General features: G+C 42.3%; 1 protein-coding gene across 1 annotated transcript in view; it reads left to right on the forward strand.

Annotated features, from left to right (window-relative positions):
• The window catches only part of USH2A (usherin), a 530,092-nt gene that overhangs the window by 147,050 nt on the left and 360,266 nt on the right, over positions 1 to 22,776 (forward strand). The window contains exon 21 of the mRNA XM_037069500.1: positions 5,186 to 5,416. Within this exon, the coding sequence (XP_036925395.1) occupies positions 5,186 to 5,416 (231 nt within the window). The remainder of the gene's footprint in view (positions 1 to 5,185; positions 5,417 to 22,776) is intronic.

Here is a 22,776-nt window from a genome sequence, read left to right on the forward strand (position 1 = left end):
ATGTCACTCTCAGAGAAGTTCAGGAATACCCAGCTTTGCATATACAATACCATGAGCTGAATGGGAGGCTCTTACTTAGGAAGACGTGAAAGCGGGTGTGAGAATACTGTGGCCCACTTCTTCCCCCGCAATGTCACAATGGGACATAACATTTTATAGCAACTTCTTGATGAAATAATCAGTCCATCGGGAGCGTTCTAAAAGAAATCCCAGCAGACCCTCACAGGGATGGTCTCACCCATTCCATGTCATTCTGGAAGAGATATTTCACTGTAGGAAAACAGAGATCCTGGCGCAATCCAGTCACTGGGCGCCTGCAAAGATTTCTTTATTGAACTGGGATCCAGCAACTTTCTACAAAGCTTTCATAGCGTGCGTAAATCTGACAGCCTTGAAAAAGGAATCTCGCAGCCCTAGCACTGTGGCTGCCAGAATTTAATGTCAACAATTAAAATTTATTTTGATCCTTACCTACTGTTTATTACTGTTTGTATACACAACAGACCTTACTAATACAGAGATGCACTATTAGATAGAATTACCATCTGTTCAGAGTGAAACGCTGGCATCTGTCTTAGATGCTAAAACTAAAATGATATTATTTCTAACAAAACAAAATTAACTGCTTTGCCTCACCGACTTTAATCTTGAATGTGTGGATGTACAGAAGAAACAGACTGGCGGATTCAATGTGTAGTGACCTCTGTCGTGGGGTCTGTATGCAGATGTGTGACCTTAGCAGTGGCTGCACTTGGCCGTGTTGGCACACAGATACGACATTCAGAATCCAAACTTTTTAAATCCCTGTTTTAGCTTTATAAAGTATTAATTATAGTAAGGCATTAAAACAACACCATTATAACATGGAAAAATGGAATCAGAGAGACTGTAGGATGCAAAATATTTTGATGGATGTGCCCTAAATATGTGCAGGGAATGAAATTAAATAGACAAAAAAAAATCATCTTAACCAAATTGCCGTAGATTCCACAGTGATGCCTGTAGGAAAATATAAACCATATCTTCTCTGTGAAACTAATTTTAATTTTATCTTACACTGACACATATAAAAGATTTATAGCCAGCACCCCTGTCTTTTCTCAAGCCTCAGTATCCTATAAAAAAGGTCTCTAGAAGTCAGAGAGATGGTAATACCAAGGACAATGGTAGTTTCCATGCGGAATTGGTGACGCCACTCATGCAGCCAGCCCTCAGTTCTCTATGTCACCAAAATAATAAATTGCGTCACACTGGCATTTAATGCATGTACACAGTGCATTAACTGTAACTGTAGTACATTTATTTGTGCTGGAGGAGACTTGAAAATGATGAAAAAATCAATACGTTGCCGTCAGAGAAGCAAGTGTTACGATGCATTTAAGTAGTTAATTGCAGAGGCCCCATAAAAGCTTCAGGTTTGGGTAGCAAGAATGTCATAATTACAGTCCACGCCACTGCCTTTTATCAATGGTGGACTTCAGGGAACGCGCCCTCGGCCTCCACGGCCCCGGCTCCTCCTCTCTCTTCCTCTCTCTTCATGTGCATGACTGGAATTCTGTGCAAATGACTGTTGATCACCAGGATGAGGGGCATTGAGGCAGGGTGGACTCACCAGATGTCCCAGAAAGTCCATGAAAGCAGGGCTGTCTGGCTTGTCATTATATCATACAACACAGGAAAAAAACATCCTATTTATACACCCTACTAGGGCCAAGGGACAAGTTGTCTCGGTATTGAAGGGGGTAAATGAATGAAGGGGTCCAATGTCCAGCACCCACCCTGGTTTACTGATGGAGAAGCAGCACCCAGCAGGGTTCAAGCACAGAACTTTGAAACTGGAAGGGATACTAGAATCCTCAGGCCCACTGTGTTCCTCTGCAGATGAGGTATTGCGGATCTGAGAGGCCACATGAAGGATTTGTCCATGTCCTGCAGTGAGGGACTCAAGGTGCCAGCCAAGAACTTTGGTTTCCTCCTTTTCCAGATCAGTTTTGCTATATCTATTCCTTTTGAAGGAGACTCATGCATAAAGAAGGAAATGGCAAAATAGATTTTGTTTTTCTTTCCCCTCCTTGGAGAATAGACAGTCAATGAGGCAACACTGAGAGATCTCGGACAGTCTGGGGGAAGAAACTTGACATCTTCTGCTCACTGAGGGGAGAGCAATTGAAGTGGGTCAGTTGCCAACTGTTTCTCAGAGAAAGAGGCAAAATTATTTTCTGTTGACACAGTGCCTGAGGATGTGTTATGTTAGCCTGCTCCCCACACACTCCTGAGATGATGCAAGGCTGTTTCCTGGATCCCTGTTTTCATAATGGACAATTGATGATGTTTGAAGACATGGTCATGCGATCTTCATAGACAACAAACTCTTCCTTGGAAACAAATAAATAGATTTGATTTTAAAGACCTGTCATCAAGCCAGAGTTTCTGCTCATTTAGCCTTCAGTTCTCACCCAATGATGTTCCAACTCCACACTACATAAATTTTGCAAGTGTAAATTTATGCATAATGATATGCTATTAATCAGATTATAAAGTAATAAATGCTGCAGAGAAGAATGTATATTATGAAGTATTTTATAAAAGACTACTTATGAAGAGACGAGACAGACCAGAAATTGTATTACAGAACTATTGCAAACGATACAGGAACATTGTAATTTTATTCCAAGTAAAAATAGACATTGCATCTTGTTATCCTTTGAAATGATGAATATTGAAGTTCCATTTTATACTTCACATGTGTAAGAAGATTTTCTAAGTAAATACAGATCTTGAATGTGGATGAACTGTATTCTTTTGTCATATCTAATTTGAAAGATGTGTTATTGGGTAGGAATAATGGTGCTTTTTATGGATATAGAATTTTGTTTCGTAAAAGCTAAAGCAATTATATATATGGTTTTAAAATGCAGTTTTTGTGAAAATAATCCACTGAAAATTTATGCTCATGTCATAGATGGGAAAACTGAGGCAGATATGTTTGAAGTGATTTTTTAAAAATCATGCAGAATTAGAAATTAGGAAGTGACATTAAATCTTTAAAATTCTTCAGCGCCCTTTCCATGGTTCCGTAGAGCCATTTCCATGTTTTCTCTTAATTTACTGATTTGAGGTTAATTAATTTATACCTGTAATCCACTCACTTTGATATCTGACAATCTTTTATTTCCTTCTCTCCTAGTGATTTTGTCTTTGTGAGCATGTGTTTAATAATTCAGGAGTATGTTTTTCTTCTCATCACCCTATGTATGTGTGCGTGACCAGTCTAATTCAGTGGATTGAAAGTCCCCACTCTGGTCCCAGAGGAACTCAGAGGACGATGACTCTGTAGAACGTTCACCTTTCAAAGAGGCCGCGTTATCTCTTCCAAGCGACATTGCAACATGCCAGCTGGAAGTTTGTGTGATTTTGTTTTATGCTTTTCGTGTGTGGTTTTTTTTTTTAGCAGAGAATTAAAAAAGATAATCTAGTTTGACTCATTCTCTGTAGCTCATTCTCTTAGGCTAATTGCTGGGTGGAAGAATTCCCCTGTGAATCTAAGTTCCCCACTCCTTGTTAGAGTTCAGATACTCAACATTAATTTTAGTGTTGGAAGTGGAAGAAACGCCTTCTGGGATCCCGGTAACGTGAATGGTTGCGCTCTTGATGTTCTCCTAGAGGTTCCTCAAACTATCTTCATTTTTTAATTTTTTTTTCCTGCTGTTCTGATGGTCACCTTCCACTGATCTCTCCCCCACGTCTCTGATCTGTTCTTCTGTGTTAGCTAGACTGCTGTTGAATCCTAATGTGCTTCTCTCTTCCTTTTTTAAAAAAAAATAAAATATGGTAATCATCATGTCTGCTTGGTTTTCGCTTACACTTTTTCTTCAGTGAAATTCTCCGTAAATTCCTCTCTAGTTTGATGAGCATCCTTATGACCATTTCTTTGAATTCTTGATTAGGCAAGTGACTTATTTTCATTTCCTGGGATTTTTCTTGTTCTTTCATTTGAAAGATATTTTCCTGAGTTTTCGTTTTGTTTGACTTTCTATGTTTGTTTATAACAATGAGACAAGATAGCTGTGTCTCCCAGTCTTGGAAACGGGGCCCTCCAAAGAAGCTGGCCCTGAGAAGATGGTGTGAGCCAGGTGATTTGGGCAGGCTGGTGGGAGCTGGAAGCAGGTACCTAAAGTGTGCTCAGCTGGAGCAGTGCTGGGCAGAGGGGCCTGATGCCCCTGTAGGAATGCCGAATGGATCCCGATTGCCCCCTTGGTTTCATGCAGCAGGCTTCTCGAGGTCTTGCAGGCAAGTCGGAGCACCTAGATAGAGCGCCCGCCCACTCTGCGCAGGTGGACGTCATTCAGCTGCTCTGATCTGGGGAACTCCTGCAGCTCCTAGAGAGTTCTGTGGGCTCTTCAGCCTCCTTTATAAAGTCTCTCTTGTGTTGTTGTAGCAAAAGTGGCCCCTTGTAGAAGGGACCTGTGTGTGGAAGAGACCATGCACCGGGCAGTCTCTTCTACATGAGGCTTCTGGGAGCCGGGTCAACGCTCACAGAACCTGGGGCACCAGCCGGCAGAACCTGCACAGGGGGGCCCAGTGTGAGTGCCAGGCCCTGTTGCTCTGGCCCGCTGCTGCCTTGGCTCAGAGGCAGGAGGCCACAGGGAAGGTAGCTGTGGAGAAGGGGCTACATGATCTTGCAGGTAGGTCAGGACTGCCCCAATAGGGCACCTGCACCCTGAGCAAGGCGGAGGGGACCTAGACAAGGACGCTTTCGCTCCTGTGCTGGGAGAGCTCCCGCAATTCTCCGGGAGCTCCCAGGCGTCCCAGCTCAGGCCCTCTCTTCTTCTGCCTTCTCTCTCATTTGTTGTCAGAACCTGGCCTTTCACTCCCCCATTGTCTCGGGAGCAGTTGCGGTCTCTGTTCATGTATGTTTCATTTTGCATTTTGCTCACGGGAGGGGGTGCGCTGAGCATCCCCTAAGCCACTGCCATCTTCTGTTAGTCATTTAACTCTTCCTTCCCATCTCAGATGAACTCTTGTCTTATGTTTGTAGTTCCTAGAACGGTATTACATACTTGAGAGCCTTGCGGATTCAATTTTGAGAGTGAAATGCACAAGGGCATGTGCCCATGTGCGTGCGGACCCCGTCTAGAGACAGCACCTGAATTCTCAAGTGTAACTGGTGTTTTCTAACCTTTAGCTCCAGCCGGGCTGCGGCCTCCTCTGCTGGAAGGAGTCAGCGGCACCACCATCAGCGCCCGATGGCTCCCACCTGAAGAACTGAACGGCCCTTCTCCGGTCTACCAGCTGGAAAGGAGAGAGACCTCTCTCCCAGCCCCGGGGGCCAGGATGGTGAAGGGGCTGCGCTTCGTGGGACACGGGTACTGCAGGTTTCCCAGCTCCACCCACCCCATCAATACAGACTTTACTGGTAAGCGGGTTTGACCTCACTTTATTGAAGAGGCTCAAAGACCTAAAATGTTTCATATTATTTTGATATCCCTTTTGCAATGAATTTTTACTGTGCCTGTGTATAGAAATACTAATTCAGTCCTTTGGTGGATTTAGCTCGAATGTTTAGTGAACGTCTCTTATCTTTTTTGTATTGGGGGGGCTGGTATAAATGGGGGAAAGAAAAGAAAAAGCGGACGTGGGAAGGTTGTCTTATTGGGTCAAAGTATGTGCTAAAAATGGTTCTTGGACACAAATTACCAGCCGTTTTTATCAGAATATTATTCACTGGCTCTGTGGGAAAGTTCCTGGGGCAGATGAGTATGAGAAATGCCCCCATGCTCTTGGAGGTTCTCAATATACCTCTGGTTATGGAAGCTTCTAGAAAAATATAAAAAAGCTCTTTATCTTTGTTCAGAGAAGTATTCCTAATACTTATGGGATGTCACTTAAAAAGTAGAACAACTGTTAATACCCCCTGTTCCGTGGAGACTATTACCAAAAAAAGTTATTTCAGGAAAAATATACCTTCCACGAGCCAGCGCTAGAGTGAGGCATTTCCTTCAGGCACAGAATTTAAAGACAGTGGACAATTCAGTAATCAATATAAATAATATCCCAGGGCAATACATTTTTAAAATGAAAATCAATGCAAAATAATCTCCAATAAACTGTCAAAAATGTAAACAGAAACAGCACCCAGCCCTGCCTGATTTTCTCCTCCAACTCCTGGTCTTACTGTTTCCACAGGATTCTGGAAGTCCTGTTACTTCTATGACTTAGGGGATCTAAGACCCGTGCTTCACTGTAGACAGAGGAAACTGTAACTCTTGGTGATTCCTACTTCACTTTCCCAATTTCCAAAGTTTAGGCTCTGTATTATTCTGAAAACTCACGATGCTGTTGATTTTAATCAGTGAGAAAGTCATTTTGGAGCCAAGAGCTCGCCTTTAAAACTGTGTGTGGGTTGAGGGCAGAGAAATGGAATTTGCATCATGAAACATAGCTCAAATGTCATTGTTTTCTTTTCACCCAAAGTAGCAAACAGTTTGCTGCTGAGGCACGTTGGTAATGAATCATGATGGCCCTCCAGCTGAGAGATGTTGTGGTTAATGAATACTTAAGTACTGGCCCTGGTACACCGGTATCCTCCGTGAGAGTTAGAAAATCAGCCACTGGGCTCCTAGATGCTAACCTTCTGTTTAGTATTTCTAAAAGGCAAAGAAACAAAGGAAAAAAAAAAACCCCGTCAGTTATCTGGAAAAGAATCTAAGGATTAAAAGTGAGACTTTCTTTGAAATGGAACTGGAAAGTACCACTCTGGCCCCATACACGACTCATGATGTGTTTCTTCGAGGGGACTGCGTCCATTTCCCCACACCTGGGTATAGCCCAGCAAGCATGTCAGCTTGCATTTGCTGGCTAGCCAGCGGACAGATTTTTGATGGGCTCACCTCCTGTTGCAGCAGGGAAAGATAGAGTGGCATGTCCACCGTTAATACATTTAGTCGTCTGTGCGGTCTCCCGAGCGGGCCTTGCACTCTGAGGGTCAAGGGCTTGGGGCAGATGCAGTGTCTGGGAAGGTTTCCAAATTCCGCTTTAAAAAAGTTAGGCCGTTAGCACCGGCCTCGCTAAACAGGGTCCTTCTGTCTATAACGAAGCCTCCAGCTGCACGGAAAATGTGTTTTCAGCCCACGTCACTTGAAAGGACGAGGCAGGGAGATCACGGTTTTGGCTTGCACTGCGCCCTGGAGTTTTGGAATTCCTGGGGAAGAAGAGATCCTTCTGCCCTGGGGCACTTTCTCTGGCAAGGCTGGCTCCTTATATTGGCAGCTTTGTCTTAATTTCAAGGCTCTCTTTTTACTTTAAAAGTAATCGGTCTACATGGAGTTATTGAGTATGTTTTTTTAAAAAATATTTTTCACTTATAGTTGACATTCAATATTATATTAGTTTCTGGTATATAGTGTAGTGATCAGAAATTTATATAACTTAGAAAGTAATCCCAATGATAAATCTGGTACCCACCTGACATTATACATAGTAGAGTAGTATTGCAATTACAATATTATTAACTATATTCTCTCAGTTGTACTTTACATCCTGTGACTGTTTTGTAACTGCCAATTTGGACTTCTTAATCCCTTCACCTTTTTTCTCCCAGCCCCAACCCTCTGTCGTCTGGCAATCATCAATTTGTTCTCTGTATCTATGAGTTTGCTTCTGTTTTGTTTGTTCATTTATTTTGTTTTTAAGATGCCACATGTAAGTGAAATCATATGGTGTTTGTCTTTCTCTGAGCTATTTCACCTATTATAATGCCCTCTAGGTCCATCCATATTGTCCCAAATGATGCAATTTCATTTTTTTCACAGCCATGTAATATTCTGTTGCATACATGTAACACTTCTTCTTTATTTAATTTCCTGTTGGTGGACACTCTGGTTGCTCCCATATCTCTTGGCTGTTGTAAATGATGCTGCAATAAACATAGCATATATCTTTTCAAATCAGTGTTTTGTAGTCTTCAGGTAAATACCCGGAAGTGGGATTGCTGGGTCATATTGGAATTCCATCTTGAGTTTCTTTCTTTTTTTTTTTAAAGATTTTATTTATTTATGTATCTTTAGAGGGGAAGGAGAGAGGGAGAGAGAAACATCAATGTATGGTTGCCTTTTGTGCGTCCCCTGCTGGGAGTTGGCCTGCAGGGAACCAGCCTGCAACCCGGGCATGTGCCCTGACTGGGAATCGAACCACGATCCTCTGGTTCGCAGGCCTGTGCTCAATCCACTGAGCTACACCAGCCAGGGCCCATCTTGAGTTTCTTGAGAAACCTCCTCACTGTCTTCCATGGTGGCTATACCAATTTACAATACCACCAACAGTGCAGGAGGTTCCCTTTTCTCCACCTCCTCACCGATACTTCTTTGTCGATTTATCGATGATAGCCATTCCACATGTGAGGTGATACCTCATTGTTCTGATTTGCATTTGTCTGTTGATGGGTGACACTGACTATCTTTTCATTTGTCTACTGGCCAGACCATCTGTATGTCCTCTTTGGAGAAGTGTCTATTCGGGTCCTCTGCCCTCAAGTTATTGTTTGATTTTCTGACTCAGTTGGTGTGTTTGGTGGAATAATTTGGCTAAGATATGGCATGGTTTAATGAAATTTGCCCAGTTAATGAAATAGGCAATTTTACCAAAACAACTCAATGGCTTTTCTTAACCATGCATCTTCCTTAGTAGAGGGTCAGCTTACAATGAGCAGCTTCCATTTGGTTTACTTACATACCCCCTCATTCAATCCCTTTATTGCTCTGTAAGAGAGGTATTTTTACCTTCATGGTGTGTAGGAAATGAGGCTCCGACAAGTGGGTTTTCCACCATACCACAGCTACTGAGTTTCAGGATTGAACTGTAAATCAGAGGCTTTTGCTTCAGAAGCTTGTGCTTTGCCGTGGAAATGGGCCAGAGTGCTTACAGACAGTTCTTGGGAAGTTGTGGAATAAGAAGCGTTTGAAAGTAGTAGATGGGATGAGAGGTGAAATTGTGATCCCCCAAATATTCCGTACCCAGCACTGCTAACCGTTTGGGATTTGTTTTCCAGTTGTGAGATTTTTAGGTGACAAATAGTAAAGGATGTTGCTGTTATTTATTTGGAAGCTCAGAAGCAATTGGAGGTCATCTCCCCACACCCACCCCCAGAGAAGTTAATTCCAAAATGTTACTGGAAGCTAGTATATAACATCTAATGAAATTATTTTGAATGGGCTGGAGTACTGTGTGTCAAATGGTCCTTTCAGCTCACATTCCTGTATGTTTTATGCAGTTTTCATTTTCTGAGGCAAAATTAATGTGCAAATCCTGGAAATCTCTAAAATGATGAGTTATATTTAGAAAGTGAATAAGTACAAATAGAACTCAGGTGGTTTTTATTTTGAATTATTTATTTTAAAATCTCATACTCCTAAGTAAAATGATTCTTGAAATTTGAATGGAGATCTCCAAATAACATTAAAAAACAAATATTTGGTGTTTATTATTTTATATATATATTTTGTATATAAGGAATATCAGATTTAACCCATCAATGATCAGATTTATAAATGCATGCATAACTTATTACATAGTCATGAGCAAAGTATTAAAAGTCTCAGTACAGAATCTCATTTTTGCAGTGCAAGAAAGGATTTCTCTAGTCCTGGCTGGTGTAGCTCAGTGGATTGAGCACAGGCCTGCGAACCAGACGATCCTGGTTCGATTCCCAGTCAGGGCACATGCCTGGGTTGCAGTTCAGTTCCCAGCCAGGGACTCACGAGAGGCAACCATACATTGATATTTCTCTCCTTCTCTCCTTCCTTTCCCCTCTAAAGATAAATAAATAAAATCTTAAAAAAAAAAGAAAGGAGTTCTCTATATAACTCACCCTTCTTCCTTATTTGCTTTAAATATCTTACCTTGTATAATTAAATCAATTCAAACATATGAATATGGCCCAACGTGTTGCTTAATATTATAAATTATTAAGCTTAGTATTATAAATAAACGGTGTCAAAATCTACCTTTTGACAGGAATATAACCAGATGAACTTTTTTTTCCCCTTATGTGACCCTTTTTCCTTTCCAATTCAGTGTTCTTTTAAAAGTCAAATTACCAGGAAAAGTGTGTTATCAGTCATTTACATTGCAGTATAAATTAAGGACTGTATATTGACTCCCTCTCTTTTATATGATTGAGAGTGAGGGCTTTGGGATCAGACTGATAATTTTCAGATCCAGGCTCCATTATTTATCAGCTAAATGTAATTAGACAAACCACATAATCATTTTTGTGACTGTTTCCTTTTTTTTAAAATTAGGATAATAATGCTGTGTACTATATACATATCTAGCAAATAGGAAAAGATTAAAGGAGGTAGCCCGCCTTATAAACTTGACATACTGTCTGCCACACACATTACTTAACAGTCATTAAACATTAGCTGTTAACTATTACTTATTGAACAAATATTTATTAAGTGCCAGCAATGAGACAGGAGTTGTTCTAAGTCTTCTGCAAATTATAAAATCAACATTCTGTTAATTCACTTGCTATCACATATACAAGATATGGTTGCCTAAATGTTGTACTTGGTGTATAAATAATATACAATATTCTATATTACTATGAGATATTTAATTGTGTTACTTAGGGTTAAGTGAATCTATGTACTGTTGAGACGTTGGGTACACTACATTTCTGTGGGTGTGGTCATGCTCCTCTGTTAAATTGAGGGCTGTACTAAATGACCAGTGCCTTCAACTTCGATAATTCCAAATCTGTGACTATAGAATATTTAAGTAGCCTCAAAAATTCAAAACAGAGCTTCTTACCAAGACATCTGCAAAGTTTAAAAACACCTCAATCTTAAAACAGATTATTCAGTTATGCTTTTTTATCACATTATCTTCCCAATTGAAGATTAACATAAATGTACTCTTCATCTCTACTAATCTGAAGAATTCAGTGGTAATGGGAGCATTGCTCAGCATCAAATTGAAATTTTTTTCTTGGGGCGTATCAGAGGCTACAAAGAAACAGTGAATTTAACATCACGTCATGGTCTTGCAACTGGAACGTCATGAAGATACCCAGGGTGAAATTATGTCCCAGTGACAGGGAGTTAACGGTACTTTCTTTGCCCAAAACAGAACTCGAACCCGAGCTTCCCCTCCCTGCTTCAAATGCAAGGGGACATAGATGACAGAGTCCTCAGAGGGGAAAAAAAGTGCCCATTTTGTTCAGAAATTCAGAGTAAAGCCACTCGATTTACATAAAGACTCTAGTCCTTTCCATGTAAGGCTCGCAATTCAAACAAAATGTGATAAGAACAGAAAATGAAACAATGGCTCGCATCAGCATTCCAGGGGTGACCCTCTCTCTGTCACTTTATCTTCTCCTATTAATCAAAACAGGTCCGTGATCATCTGGGGGACGGGTTGACTATTGTGGCATCCAGATGCCTTGTAACCTGCCTTTCCTGGTGACCCCGCCCAGAATGAGCACCTGCCTTCGGGGAGGAGAGTATAGCAGACCTGGATGTAATTCCCTTTTATTTGTCTTCATGGGACATGTGATTACGGATGCCGACTATCTTGCAGATGAGAACTCGGGACACTTTCCTCATCATAATGCTGTTCAAGGACACTAAATGATTGTCACACATTTTGGTCTCAGAGTGTTTCATTTGCCTTCCCCAGCACGGCTGTACTAGAATCCTTTAGGATCCAGGAATACAGTTAATTACCGATCTGCGAAAAGGGAAATGCAACCAGAATCAATATGCTTTAAAAGCACATATTGTATAATTTTTTTACAGTGTGATATTTCTCCGGTATTGTTATTATTTTTTATTATTTTTAGTAAATTGGGACATTTAAGCCCTTCATTAAAGGAAAGCTGATTATAAGCAGTTATACTAAAGGTGCAAGCAGAGCAAAGTCCTTCAGGTAGACTAATTAGTAAAAGCATATTAATTCTGACCTTCACCACCCTTGGTGTCCCAGTATTTGTTTTCCTGTGACTGGAAGCAAATAATTTTGCCAGAAAGTGCTTAAAAAAGAACTAAACAAAATGCCAAGTTTTTTCAAGGCAGAGTTGGACCACAGATTTTATTTAACCTTTGATGTCAGATTTTGGACGTGGTTACTGAAAAAACAATTCTATGAATCTGCTCTCTGACCGAGTGGTTTAAGGGACAAGCTGTAATGACGTGGAAAAATAAAGGCGAGAGTGAGAACATTGAACTTGGAAACAAAGTAGTGAAGGGCGTGGCTCTCGGGCCATGACAAGGCTCCCTGCATGGGTCTGATGGTGACGGAGGAGACATTCGTGTCTGGCTGAGCTCACGCATCCGGGCAGAGTGAGGGGGCAGGATCCAAATGTGTAAGAATAACAGGAGTCAGGCTAACCGTGGTGTGACACAGGGATATTAAGAATTAATGCCTGGACTGTTCAGTTTTCATTACCTGTAGTAGAGAGGTATCAACAAGTCCTTTTTTAAAAAGATTTTTAAATTTATTTATCTTTAGAGGGGAAGGGAAGGAGAGAGGGAGAGAAATATCAATGTATGGTTGCCTCTCATGAGTCCCCGGCTGGGAACTGAACTGCAACCCAGGCATGTGCCCTGACTGGGAATCGAACCGGGATCGTCTGGTTCGCAGTCCTGTGCTCAATCCACTGAGCTACACCAGCCAGGGCTTCAGCAAGTCCTCTGATGGCATCGATGGCGTCATATGGGAGAGGACTCATACAATGGGAGAGGACCCATACAATGGGAGAGGACCGGTTGATGGGAGAGAACGGTTCCCCATTCCTCTTGTTCGGCATAAAGGCCAATGCGTGACGACTTCATGGGTTCTAACCCTTGGATTTTTGTGGTGTCACACGTCAAAGCATATTTCTGTGACGTTGTCTTGTGTTTGGAATGTTCATGGTGGGGGTTGGCCTGGGGATTGATTCAGTTTCGCTTTCGAATTTCATCTCTTGTTGCACAACAGAATTATTTTAACCCATGGCTTTTCCCTTCCTTTAGCCCAAACGTGTGTACCAGCTTACTGTTGCCAAGGAAGTCCTATCACTGAAATTGCAAGTTTGCCTTTGAATGAAGAACCCTCCCCCCACTTTTTTAACTTTTCAGAGTCGGTGTGAGCAGGAATTTACAGATGTAGTTTTGATGTGTGGGCTGCGATGTGTCTGTCCCAACTATTCAGCTCTCCTCTGAGAGGGGATGGCAGCCACAGGCAATGTGTAAATGCATGAGGGTGCCCCTCTTTCTTTTCTTGTTAATTTTTTTAAACAGGCAGCAGGCTGGTAGTGTGCTTATTCCAGCTCTAACGCGTAGTCCTATTTCTTAAAATTAATACATTTTTCCATCAACCATACATTTTCCTTTCTTCTCTCCTAATGCCAAGAAGCCAAAAGGTGGGTATAGTGTAGCTCAAATAAAAGAAGTAGGAAAGACTCAACACACACACACACACACACACACACACACACACACACACAGACAGATAGATAGTAGTGCTTGCTAATCAAAAATATTTTGAAACACCTGGCTGGTATAGCCCAGTGGATTGAGCACAGGCCTGAGAACTAAGGGATCGCAGTTCGATTCCCAGTCAGGACACATGCCTGGGTTGCAGGCCAGTTCCCAGCAGGGGACACATGAGAGACAACTATACAATGATATTTCTCTCCCTCTTTCCTTCCCTTCCCCTCTAAAGATAAATAAACAAAAAATATTTTAAAAATACCTTGAAACAAATGCAGTTTCTCCAAAGGGCCTTATGTGGCCCGTAAGCCATGCTGACAATGACCATGCCACTATGATAGAATAAAAGGTTCACTGTAGCAAACAGTTTTTGTTAGCTGGTAACACTCTTTTAATCAGTGTAAAGCCTTGCTTTTCCCATCTCTCTTGTTATCAAGCCAAGATGTACTATCCCCTGATATGCACACCACACGCATGTTCTCACACGCTCATGCCACACTGCCAAACACACGCTTTCCACCGCGACATCTGCGTTTACCACAGTTGTCCGAATGCCACTCCCTGCTGCCTTCCTCAGCTCCCATCAGCTGCTCCATCTCTGTCCGCTCATCTGGTGTGATGCCTGGGTCTGTCCATGGTCCTGCATCAGCTCTCCCATCAGGCTTGCGTCGTGGGTCTCTGTACCAACCCGTCCCCTCTCCTCCACACTGCTAGTCAAACTAGTAATCTTGCTGGTCATCCTCTTGCTTGAAAACCTGCCATTGCTCTCCATCCAGGTGCCCACCCTGCCTGAATGCTTTTCTGTTTACTGTTTTGGAAGCATGGATGACTTAGAGCAATAGCATGATTTTTTTTTGTCTCTGTTGGCCTAAGATGTGTAACAAAGTATGTGCTAAGCTATATAATGGAAACTAAAGGAAGTTCTCGTTAATGGCCCTTCATCGCTGGTGAAGGTACTTCTGTGCCCATTGTTATAATGAGGGCGCTATATGTCAGGAGCTGTTTTCTGTCCCACCATAGCTCTCTGGGAACTGAGTGTTGCCCATCTCTTTGACACAGGATCTCCTTAAGCTTATTAAATTTTGAGGTTAATGAACATCTTGACACTTTTACCGACACATAGCATTAGGGCTTATTGCAGTAGGCTTCAGAAGAGAGTCATAATAAACATATATAGTACAATAAAAAGCACTTCCAATCTTGAAAGTGCTTTATAAACAACAGTGATCAATGCCATGGACAGGTTAACAGCATCAGACTGATTGGATTCTGTTTCGGGGGCAGTGGAGGTATTGATGTGGGCGTTGGAGTTCTGACGGAAGTGGCGACAGCAATAGTCATGAGCCGGGCTCTGGGGTCAGATTCCCCCACGTTTAAAACCTGGCTTCTGCATGTGCTGTGAGCAGCTTTGCACGGGTCGCCTCCCTGCTCCGGGGCTCAGTGCGCTCATCTCCAGGATGGAGCCTTGTCAGAACTCAATGCACGAATCACTGTCAAGGATGAGCCAGCACTATCTGTGTGGTCGTTATTGTATATTCATTGACAGCTGACATTTTTAAATGCAGGCTTTTAAATTAGGTGCCTTTCCATCCCTCCTTACATTTTATGTGGCTCAACCATATAAATCTCAGTGATACTCTTTTACAACCTCTCTCTACTACATGTGTGTTCACCGTATGCAATCTGTGAAGCTCTGGCCTCTGGTTTGTCAGTGACCTGTCTCCTTTCTCTACAGTTCAGGTGTTCAGCATCTCATTCCTGCGTTTCTAGTGGAGACCTTTACATCTGAACATGCACTTGGACCTCCAGCCCCATGTCTTCTCTCTTCCCCATGAGCAGTCTTCTTAAAATGAGACTACTCCATGTGTTCATGTCCTCACCTACCAGCTACTCCTCAATCTCTTGCGACCTGCATTCCCCCTGCTTCTTTACGGTGGGTGCTTTTTTCAAGATGATCAATAATTTTTTCAAAACAAAGGACTTTTCTTAATCCCCACCGATGTGCCCCTCAACCCTGTTGTACCATTATATCCTTTAAAATCTAGAGAGAGAGAGCAGTGTTTATCACCAGGGTTCCCCTTCTGTTCTCTGCAAACTGTTTTTTAAGCCTTTTGACTCTGCTTTGGACATCTACCTTTATGTAAACGGAGGAACACAGTCATTTGGTCACTCCGCGTGCAGCTCTTTCTCATTGCCCCTCCCTTGGTAAGTTGCTATGGCTGGTATTGTAGAAAAAATATTGAGCAAAAACAGGTAGAGTCCCTTACTCAGGGGGCCTAAGATCCTGCAGAGACACCATGCATCAAACAGGTAATTAAATAATTACAAGTGACTTCTGTCTCCAGCTACGAGGCATATCAAAAATTTCTGCTGAGGACAGGGGGAAAACAGAAAAAACTGGATAGCATGTCTTTAAAAATATGTTTAAAGACATTACTGAGTAATTAGACCTGCCAGGGCTTGTGGGATCAAAACTCTAGAAATACAGAGAGCAATTTAGGGGAGGCTTTTGTTTGTCTTGGCTTCTGATTGATGGATTCCTATAGTGCATGATCTTGAGAAGGGGAAAAAGCATGGCTTGAGAGACAAAATATTAGACTTCGGGGCTTACGAAGGAGGAGGGGCCCTGGTAAACACGCCAGGCTTTCGATGGAAACCCCATGGGCAAATGAAAACCAGAAGTAGACCAACCTTCTTAAGGCTTGAAGCCTCAACCCATGTCCGCCCCCTGCCAGCCAAAACAGATAACTCCTTGCCCGTAAGAGTGATCCCAGGGCTGGTTTTACAGGGGATGCGGCTCTCAGCACTTTCCGAACCGTGTGCAGCTTTTGTATGGTTGCAGCTTACTGCGTTGTAAGTCACACCTCACTCAGACGGAGGCCAGCGCAAGCTCTCCGGGTGATTCTGGCAACATTCAGGCATGAGAACCATGGGTCTGCCTTGCAGTGGAAAAATTGCTTTTGCCTTATGGAGAGAAATAAAAATCACTGTTTCTGTCATGTTATTTAACTTACTGGTCCAGAACTCCTTTAGGTAGAGCGTTAAACAATATATATACTTTAGATTAGGCTCAACACTCCACATTTCCCCTGCAACAAATTGTTAGCCACTATATATTACAGAACATAGGAAAAGTTACTAAACTAAGCTGATCGTAAGAATCTGTATCCTTTAAAAAACACATTATTTTTCTCTGCAGAACAGGGTTTCCTATGCTCTCATTCACACTGGGACAAAAAATGTGATGAACAGACAGGGATGGCATTAGTCTATTTTTTAAGTGTTTTATTCTAAGCATAATCGAATTAGTAAAAATAGGAAATACACATTTGCATATGTGGGTGGCCGGTCCTTGTGTGGATGTTACGGAACCTCGGTAATGTGTTGAAATGGGTGTTAATGTGCTGTGTTATTAGGTTTAACTGAGAAAACTACTTTGCTAAAAACTGAGTTCTTCTGCAGACGTATAAATTCAGTGGTCGGGAAAAAATTAGAGAAATATAATTAAGGATTGCAAAATCAATTTGACATCTACTTACAACGTGTGGAGTGGAGGAAGCAAGCACCAGGATACATCTGATGCTGTTCTCTCTTTGTTTACTTCGTAAGGCTGTGCAAAATTAGAACTTTAATTTACAGAGCTGTGAAGGCCTCATTAAAAACTTTCAGCAAGTATCCTGTTCCGAGGTGATTTCCCCCCTCATATCTAAGATGTGGTATTATCTCTGTTTCGTGGGCGTGGTAAGATGACGCATTCAGGAACAGCATCTACACGGCAAAGTGCTGTAGCCAAAACCAAGCAAATAATAATGATAAAAAGGTCCTCAAATCCTGGCTTGGGACTCAACCTTGGAGAAAAGTCTGAGGTGTCGGCATAGATTTGGTGGCTGTTTCAGGCATTCTTTAGGCTCTTGGTCCACCACAAAATGACCCCATCTTCCCGCATTGCCCCTACCTCCCCCATGGAGGGACCCATGGCCAGCCTCTTGGTACCACGGGCCTTGCTCTACTGATCTTTGTCAGGACACATGTGAGTGCTTGAGCAAAGCAGAACTGATCATTTCTCACAGACATTTGGGGTTGCACCTTCCCTGACCTGGAATCTGTTCTCGGACCTGAGTTCTAGAAACACCATTGTCTCTGGAAAATAAATTCCTCCTTTGGCTCAAAGAACCTTGAGTCTCTATATGCAAGCAGAGATTCTTGACTTAAAAGAGGCACGGGCATATGAATGACAGTCATGAGAAGGGGTCAAAGGACTCAGGGCCAAGGGCAGGCCTTAGGGAAATACAAACTATTTAGGGGTGCATGGTGAAAGTCAGCCAGGAAGGAATGGCTGTATATGTGGATGAAGTGCCAGACCAAGAGGCAAGGATAGATCCATGGATTAAGTAATAGTCACCCGTACAAGGGGCAAGATTTTATTCTTTTTTATGGCTAGTATTCCAGTGTGTGGTGTGTGTGTGTGTGTGTGACATCTTCATTCATCTCTCCACACACACCTGGGTTAGTCCTCTATATTGGCTATTGTAAATATTCTCCAATGAAATAGGAGTGCATATATCTTTTCAAATCAGTGGTTTTCATTTATTTGGATAAGTAAACAGAACTAGAATGGCTGGGTCATCTAGTAAATTCTATTTTTACTTTTTTTTTTTAAGGAATCTCACTACTGTTTTTTCATACAATCCCCCAACAGTGTACAAGGGTTTTCTTTGCACCACATCCTGGCCAACACTTACCTTTGTTGTCTTTTTGGCGACAGCCATTCTGACGGGTGTGAGGTGACATCTCATGGTGGTTGTAATGTTCATTTTCCTGGTGACAAATGATGTTGAGCATCTTTTCATGTGTCTGTTGACCATCTCTGTGTCCTCTTTGGAGAAATGTCTATCCAAGTTCCTCTGCCCATTTTGTAATTGGAATTTTTTTGGTGTTGAATCATACAAGTGATTTATGTATTTTGCATCTTAACCCTTTGTCAGAGATACCCTTTGAAGATATGTCTCCCGTTACATAGCTTGCCTTTTAATGATATTCATGATTTTCTTGGTGGTGCTTTTGCAGTTTGATACAGTCTGATTTGTTTGATTTTGCTTTTGTTGCTTTTGCTTGAGGAGGCAGGTATAAAAAGATATTGTTAAGATCAGTGTTGGAGTGTTTACTGCGTATTTTTTCCTCTAAGAGTATTATAGTTTCTGGCCTTACATTTAAGTCTTCAAGCTATTTTGGGTTTATTTTTTTATTGATATACAGTGAAAGAAAAATGGTCTAGTTCCATGTATCTCTGTAGTTTTACCAACACGATTTGTTGCAGAGACGATCTTTATCCTGGGTCTTATCATTTTTTTTATCTCTATATTCCACTCCCTGACTAACCTGTCCTTAAAATACATTTTTTATAATTTTCAGGTCCTTCTTGAAATTTCTCCTATGATGTAAATTTCTAATATGTACTTGATAACTAAACAAGCAAACTTTCTTGGGGCTTATTTTCAAAAGATATGTATTTACTTTGGCCAACAATATTCTTTTTTTTTTAAATTTTTATTTATTTATCTTTAGAGGGGAAGGGAAAGAGAGAAGGAGAGAAATATCAATGTATGGTTGCCTCTGGTGAGTCCCCTGCTGAGAACTGGCCTGCAACCCAGGCATGTGCCCTGACTGGGAATCGAACTGCGATTGTCTGGTTCTCAGGCCTGTACTCAATCCACTGAGCTACACCAGCCAGGGCTGGGCAACAATATTTTTAAAGCTTTGATGAAAGTTGTTTAGGTGAGTTTGTCTTTGTGTATTTTCAGTGAGAAACCATAGCTAAAGGTGTGTTTGTCAACTATTAAAAAAAAAAAAAACGTTCTGCAGCCCAGGATGCATAATTTATTCTAGAATGGTTAAAACTATAGGAGAATTCCTTGCTCTTCCTTTTGTCCTCCCCTTTTTCCCCTTGGAAGGACTGTGTGTAAACTATGGGTCGTTTCTCACCCGAAGAGCTAAGGAAGATTAGCCGTGCTGTGACTGATGCACATGATATTTTCCCATTGTATAACATGGTGGCAACAGATTCGTAGCCAGTCTGATAAGATAACATGTTGGTAATACTTAGAGAATAAAAGGGTATCATTACTCTCCCAGGTCCCTTTAAGTCCAAGCTCCTGATCTGCATGAGATTACATTTTCTCCCTCTCATTTACTAGTCCCTCCAAAAGGAAGCCTTGCTGTAACTCCTGGGTTCCTGACTGGTATTCCGACATTAAGAAAAGCAGGTAGGATTTTTTTCTGCTCAGCAGATACAGTAGAATTCCAGGGCTTCCTATGCTGTCGTTTCTGACCTTGCCAAATCCTTCCGTATTTTCTCTAGATTTGCTCCTGGAAAATCAAATATTAAGCAAGCTTGACAGTCCAGCTCAATTCCATAAGGTCATCTATTATGAACAGTAATTGATGTTAAGATAATTGGTCATTACTTTCATGATTTGTGTTCCTGGTGTCCTAGCAGAATAGCCAGGAACTCTCATGTAAGTGAAGAGCAACGTTATGTAAATAAAATTCAGTAAGACCTTTTGCTCATTTCATTCTGATTGCTTGCTTTTACAAAACTAACTTTATTGTGTTCTTAAGTAATCCCACTGGAATCATCCACGGCTATTTTATTCTTCAGTATGTTCCAATCCTGAATGTAAGGACTCCATCAAATAAAAAACATGAAAACATTACCATTGGGGGTTTAGGTCCACCCCGTGTTTACTTAGAACCTAATAGTTATGAACTGCTGCCCTAGGTAATGTGGCTAAGAGGAAGAGTAGTAAGTTAATTTCACTCATTTTTATCTGCTGATGCTCTGATTTATGCTAACTGACACCTGACAAAAACAGTGTTGTGATAGCATCATTAACAGTGTGGTGCTGTTGGGGTGGGGGAGAAGGAAGGTAACGCTACCCTATGTTGTATTAACAGACTTGTCAAGGATACAAGAAGAAAGGTGATGATTGGACTCCACGTGGCCATCCTTAGCTCTTTACAGGAAGGGGTGCCACATTTCACTTGGGGCGACACACTTAAAAAGTAGACAAATTTGTCAGAGGCTTCAAAAGAGAGCAACAAGCTATGAGGAAAGGCTCTGAAAATGGGGCCTGCAGGATAAGGAGAGAAGACAGAAGGGACTCATGGTAAAACTGTTTACAGATGCGGGGAGAGGGTTGGGGACCCCAGAAGGACCTATTTTTCTCATTAGTCAACAAGGATGCTTCAGGAAGTAATGGATTTAAAACAGGTGGGGTGGGGTATTCAGGTTAAACATTAGAGTAGGTTAGGTAAAATTGAAATATTTAGAACTTTATCAGTCCGAGCATAATTAAGCTGTGGAGACTAAATCGAGTTAGACTTGGCACTGAAGTGTAAGAGTAAAAGCAAATCAGGTTTGAATGCCGGGGTTTATAATGAAAAGAGCTTACATGTGCATACCATGTCAGCCTTGTTCAAAATACTTTCACATGTGTGATTTCCCTGATCGTTCAACAATATTAGGAGACAATGGGGCAGCGAGTAGAATCAACTCGTTTTCCAGCTGAGAAAGTGGAATGTCAGGGAGGGCAATGTTTCTCGTCTCCCAACAAATAAGAGAAAAACAAGTGGTTTGGGACCCGATAAGCAGAAGTAGAAGCCAGTGGTTCAGAGTCTGACATGTTTCCCATCAAAGCTAGAAACTTATTTACGATAAGACTTTCATTGTGAGGAGTTGCCCTTGAATTTTGACCCCCAAATAGTTAAAAATTTGCACCTAACTTTTGACTGCCCCCAAACGTAATTACTTACAGCCTGCGGTGGACCCGGAAGCCTCACCAGGAACACAAACAATTAACACATATTTCATTAAGTAAATTGTGAGGAAGAGAAAGAATGCATTTACAGTAACTTTATTATGTTTATCCATACTCTAAGTTTTTGTTGTCTGTGTTAGCCTGTGTGGTTCATAGCGAGTTTTTTCAAAATTGTTGATCGTAAAATAGCTACATACTTGCACATATATGTGCACGGGCACCATTTAAACCCGTATTATTCAACAGAACACGGCAGACTGTGTTGTGGGCAGATTCTTGACTATATGGGACGTTGACCCCCCCAACCCCAGTGTTGTTCAAGAGTCAACTGTAAAAACAATGTAATAGCATTGCATGTCACATCTGCAGATCCTGAGAACACAAGGGCCTCACAGATCCATGGAAGGAACAGTAATCATACTACTTTTTATAAGGAGAAGAGTTTTCCCAATGAAGGCAGGCAGCCGATACTAAAATGTTACCGAGGGAAGGTCACGTGATTGGCCACAGCCCCTCATGGCAGCTAAGGGTGTTTGCCGACTCCTTGAAGCGCGCACACACATGGCCTAGGGAAGTAATCCAGAAGTCAGGCTGTGCTGAGAGGCTCCTGGAATGTATGTTGAGCTTGGGAGGGGATGGAGGAGGTTTAGGGAGAATGCCAGCCTCTGAGGATGCCCGTGGCACTCAGCCTCAGCGGGGTGACGTGCTCTCCCGCAGAGCCCAGCACACCCCTGCGGCACCCCTGCGGGAGGGCTGTGGCAGGGCGCGGAGGAGGAGGAAGCAGAAATGCTTAATGACCCCCCAGGCATCTTGTTGAAAGAGGCCCTAATTTTTGTTTTCTTCGGAGATTAACGTGTGTATATTGGGGGTTCAAATGGTATGGAACTTAATTAGAGTCACAGGAAGTGGCATAACATACGCCTTGCCTCCCTTTTCTGCACACCAAGGAGCAGAATCTATTTGCCCAATTATGAAGTTAGATGGAGGGATGAAGACTGTCATCTGAGAAGATGGGGGCTCTGCCCCCCATGCCCCTCTCTTGTTTTCTTTCTTGAAGTTGGTCACAAAGTTTAAAATGCTAAGGAGCAAATCTCCCCGGAGAGCAGGCCCACTGTTTCATCTGTGGAGGTAAGACCTCTGTTGGAAATGCTGAAACCTCTTTGGGGAAAGCCGAGGAAAAGGCAGAGCTGTCTCTGTGCCTTGGGCGCCCTGCCTCCCAGGAGCCCTGTCCACCCCAGGCTGCCTGTGCCCCTCATGGAGGCTCCCCCCCAAGCCCCCCCCAGGCTGGCTCTGCTGCATGGTCACTCTGGGACAGCTGCCGCCTCTCTCTAGCTGAGACGTACCTGTCTTGTGCCCCATCCCTTCAGGCTCTTGCTCTGGACAGTAGGCTAATTTGACAGATGTCACTTTGATAGTATGTCAATGGGAGCAGCGTGTTTTGGGGCTTCTCTTGCCCTTGCCTTGACCTTATGTCCAGTTAGGTGACT

The sequence above is a fragment of the Sturnira hondurensis genome, unplaced genomic scaffold (assembly GCF_014824575.4).
Source record: "Sturnira hondurensis isolate 20B ecotype Veracruz unplaced genomic scaffold, ASM1482457v3 Scaffold0018525, whole genome shotgun sequence".
NCBI lineage: Eukaryota > Metazoa > Chordata > Mammalia > Chiroptera > Phyllostomidae > Sturnira > Sturnira hondurensis.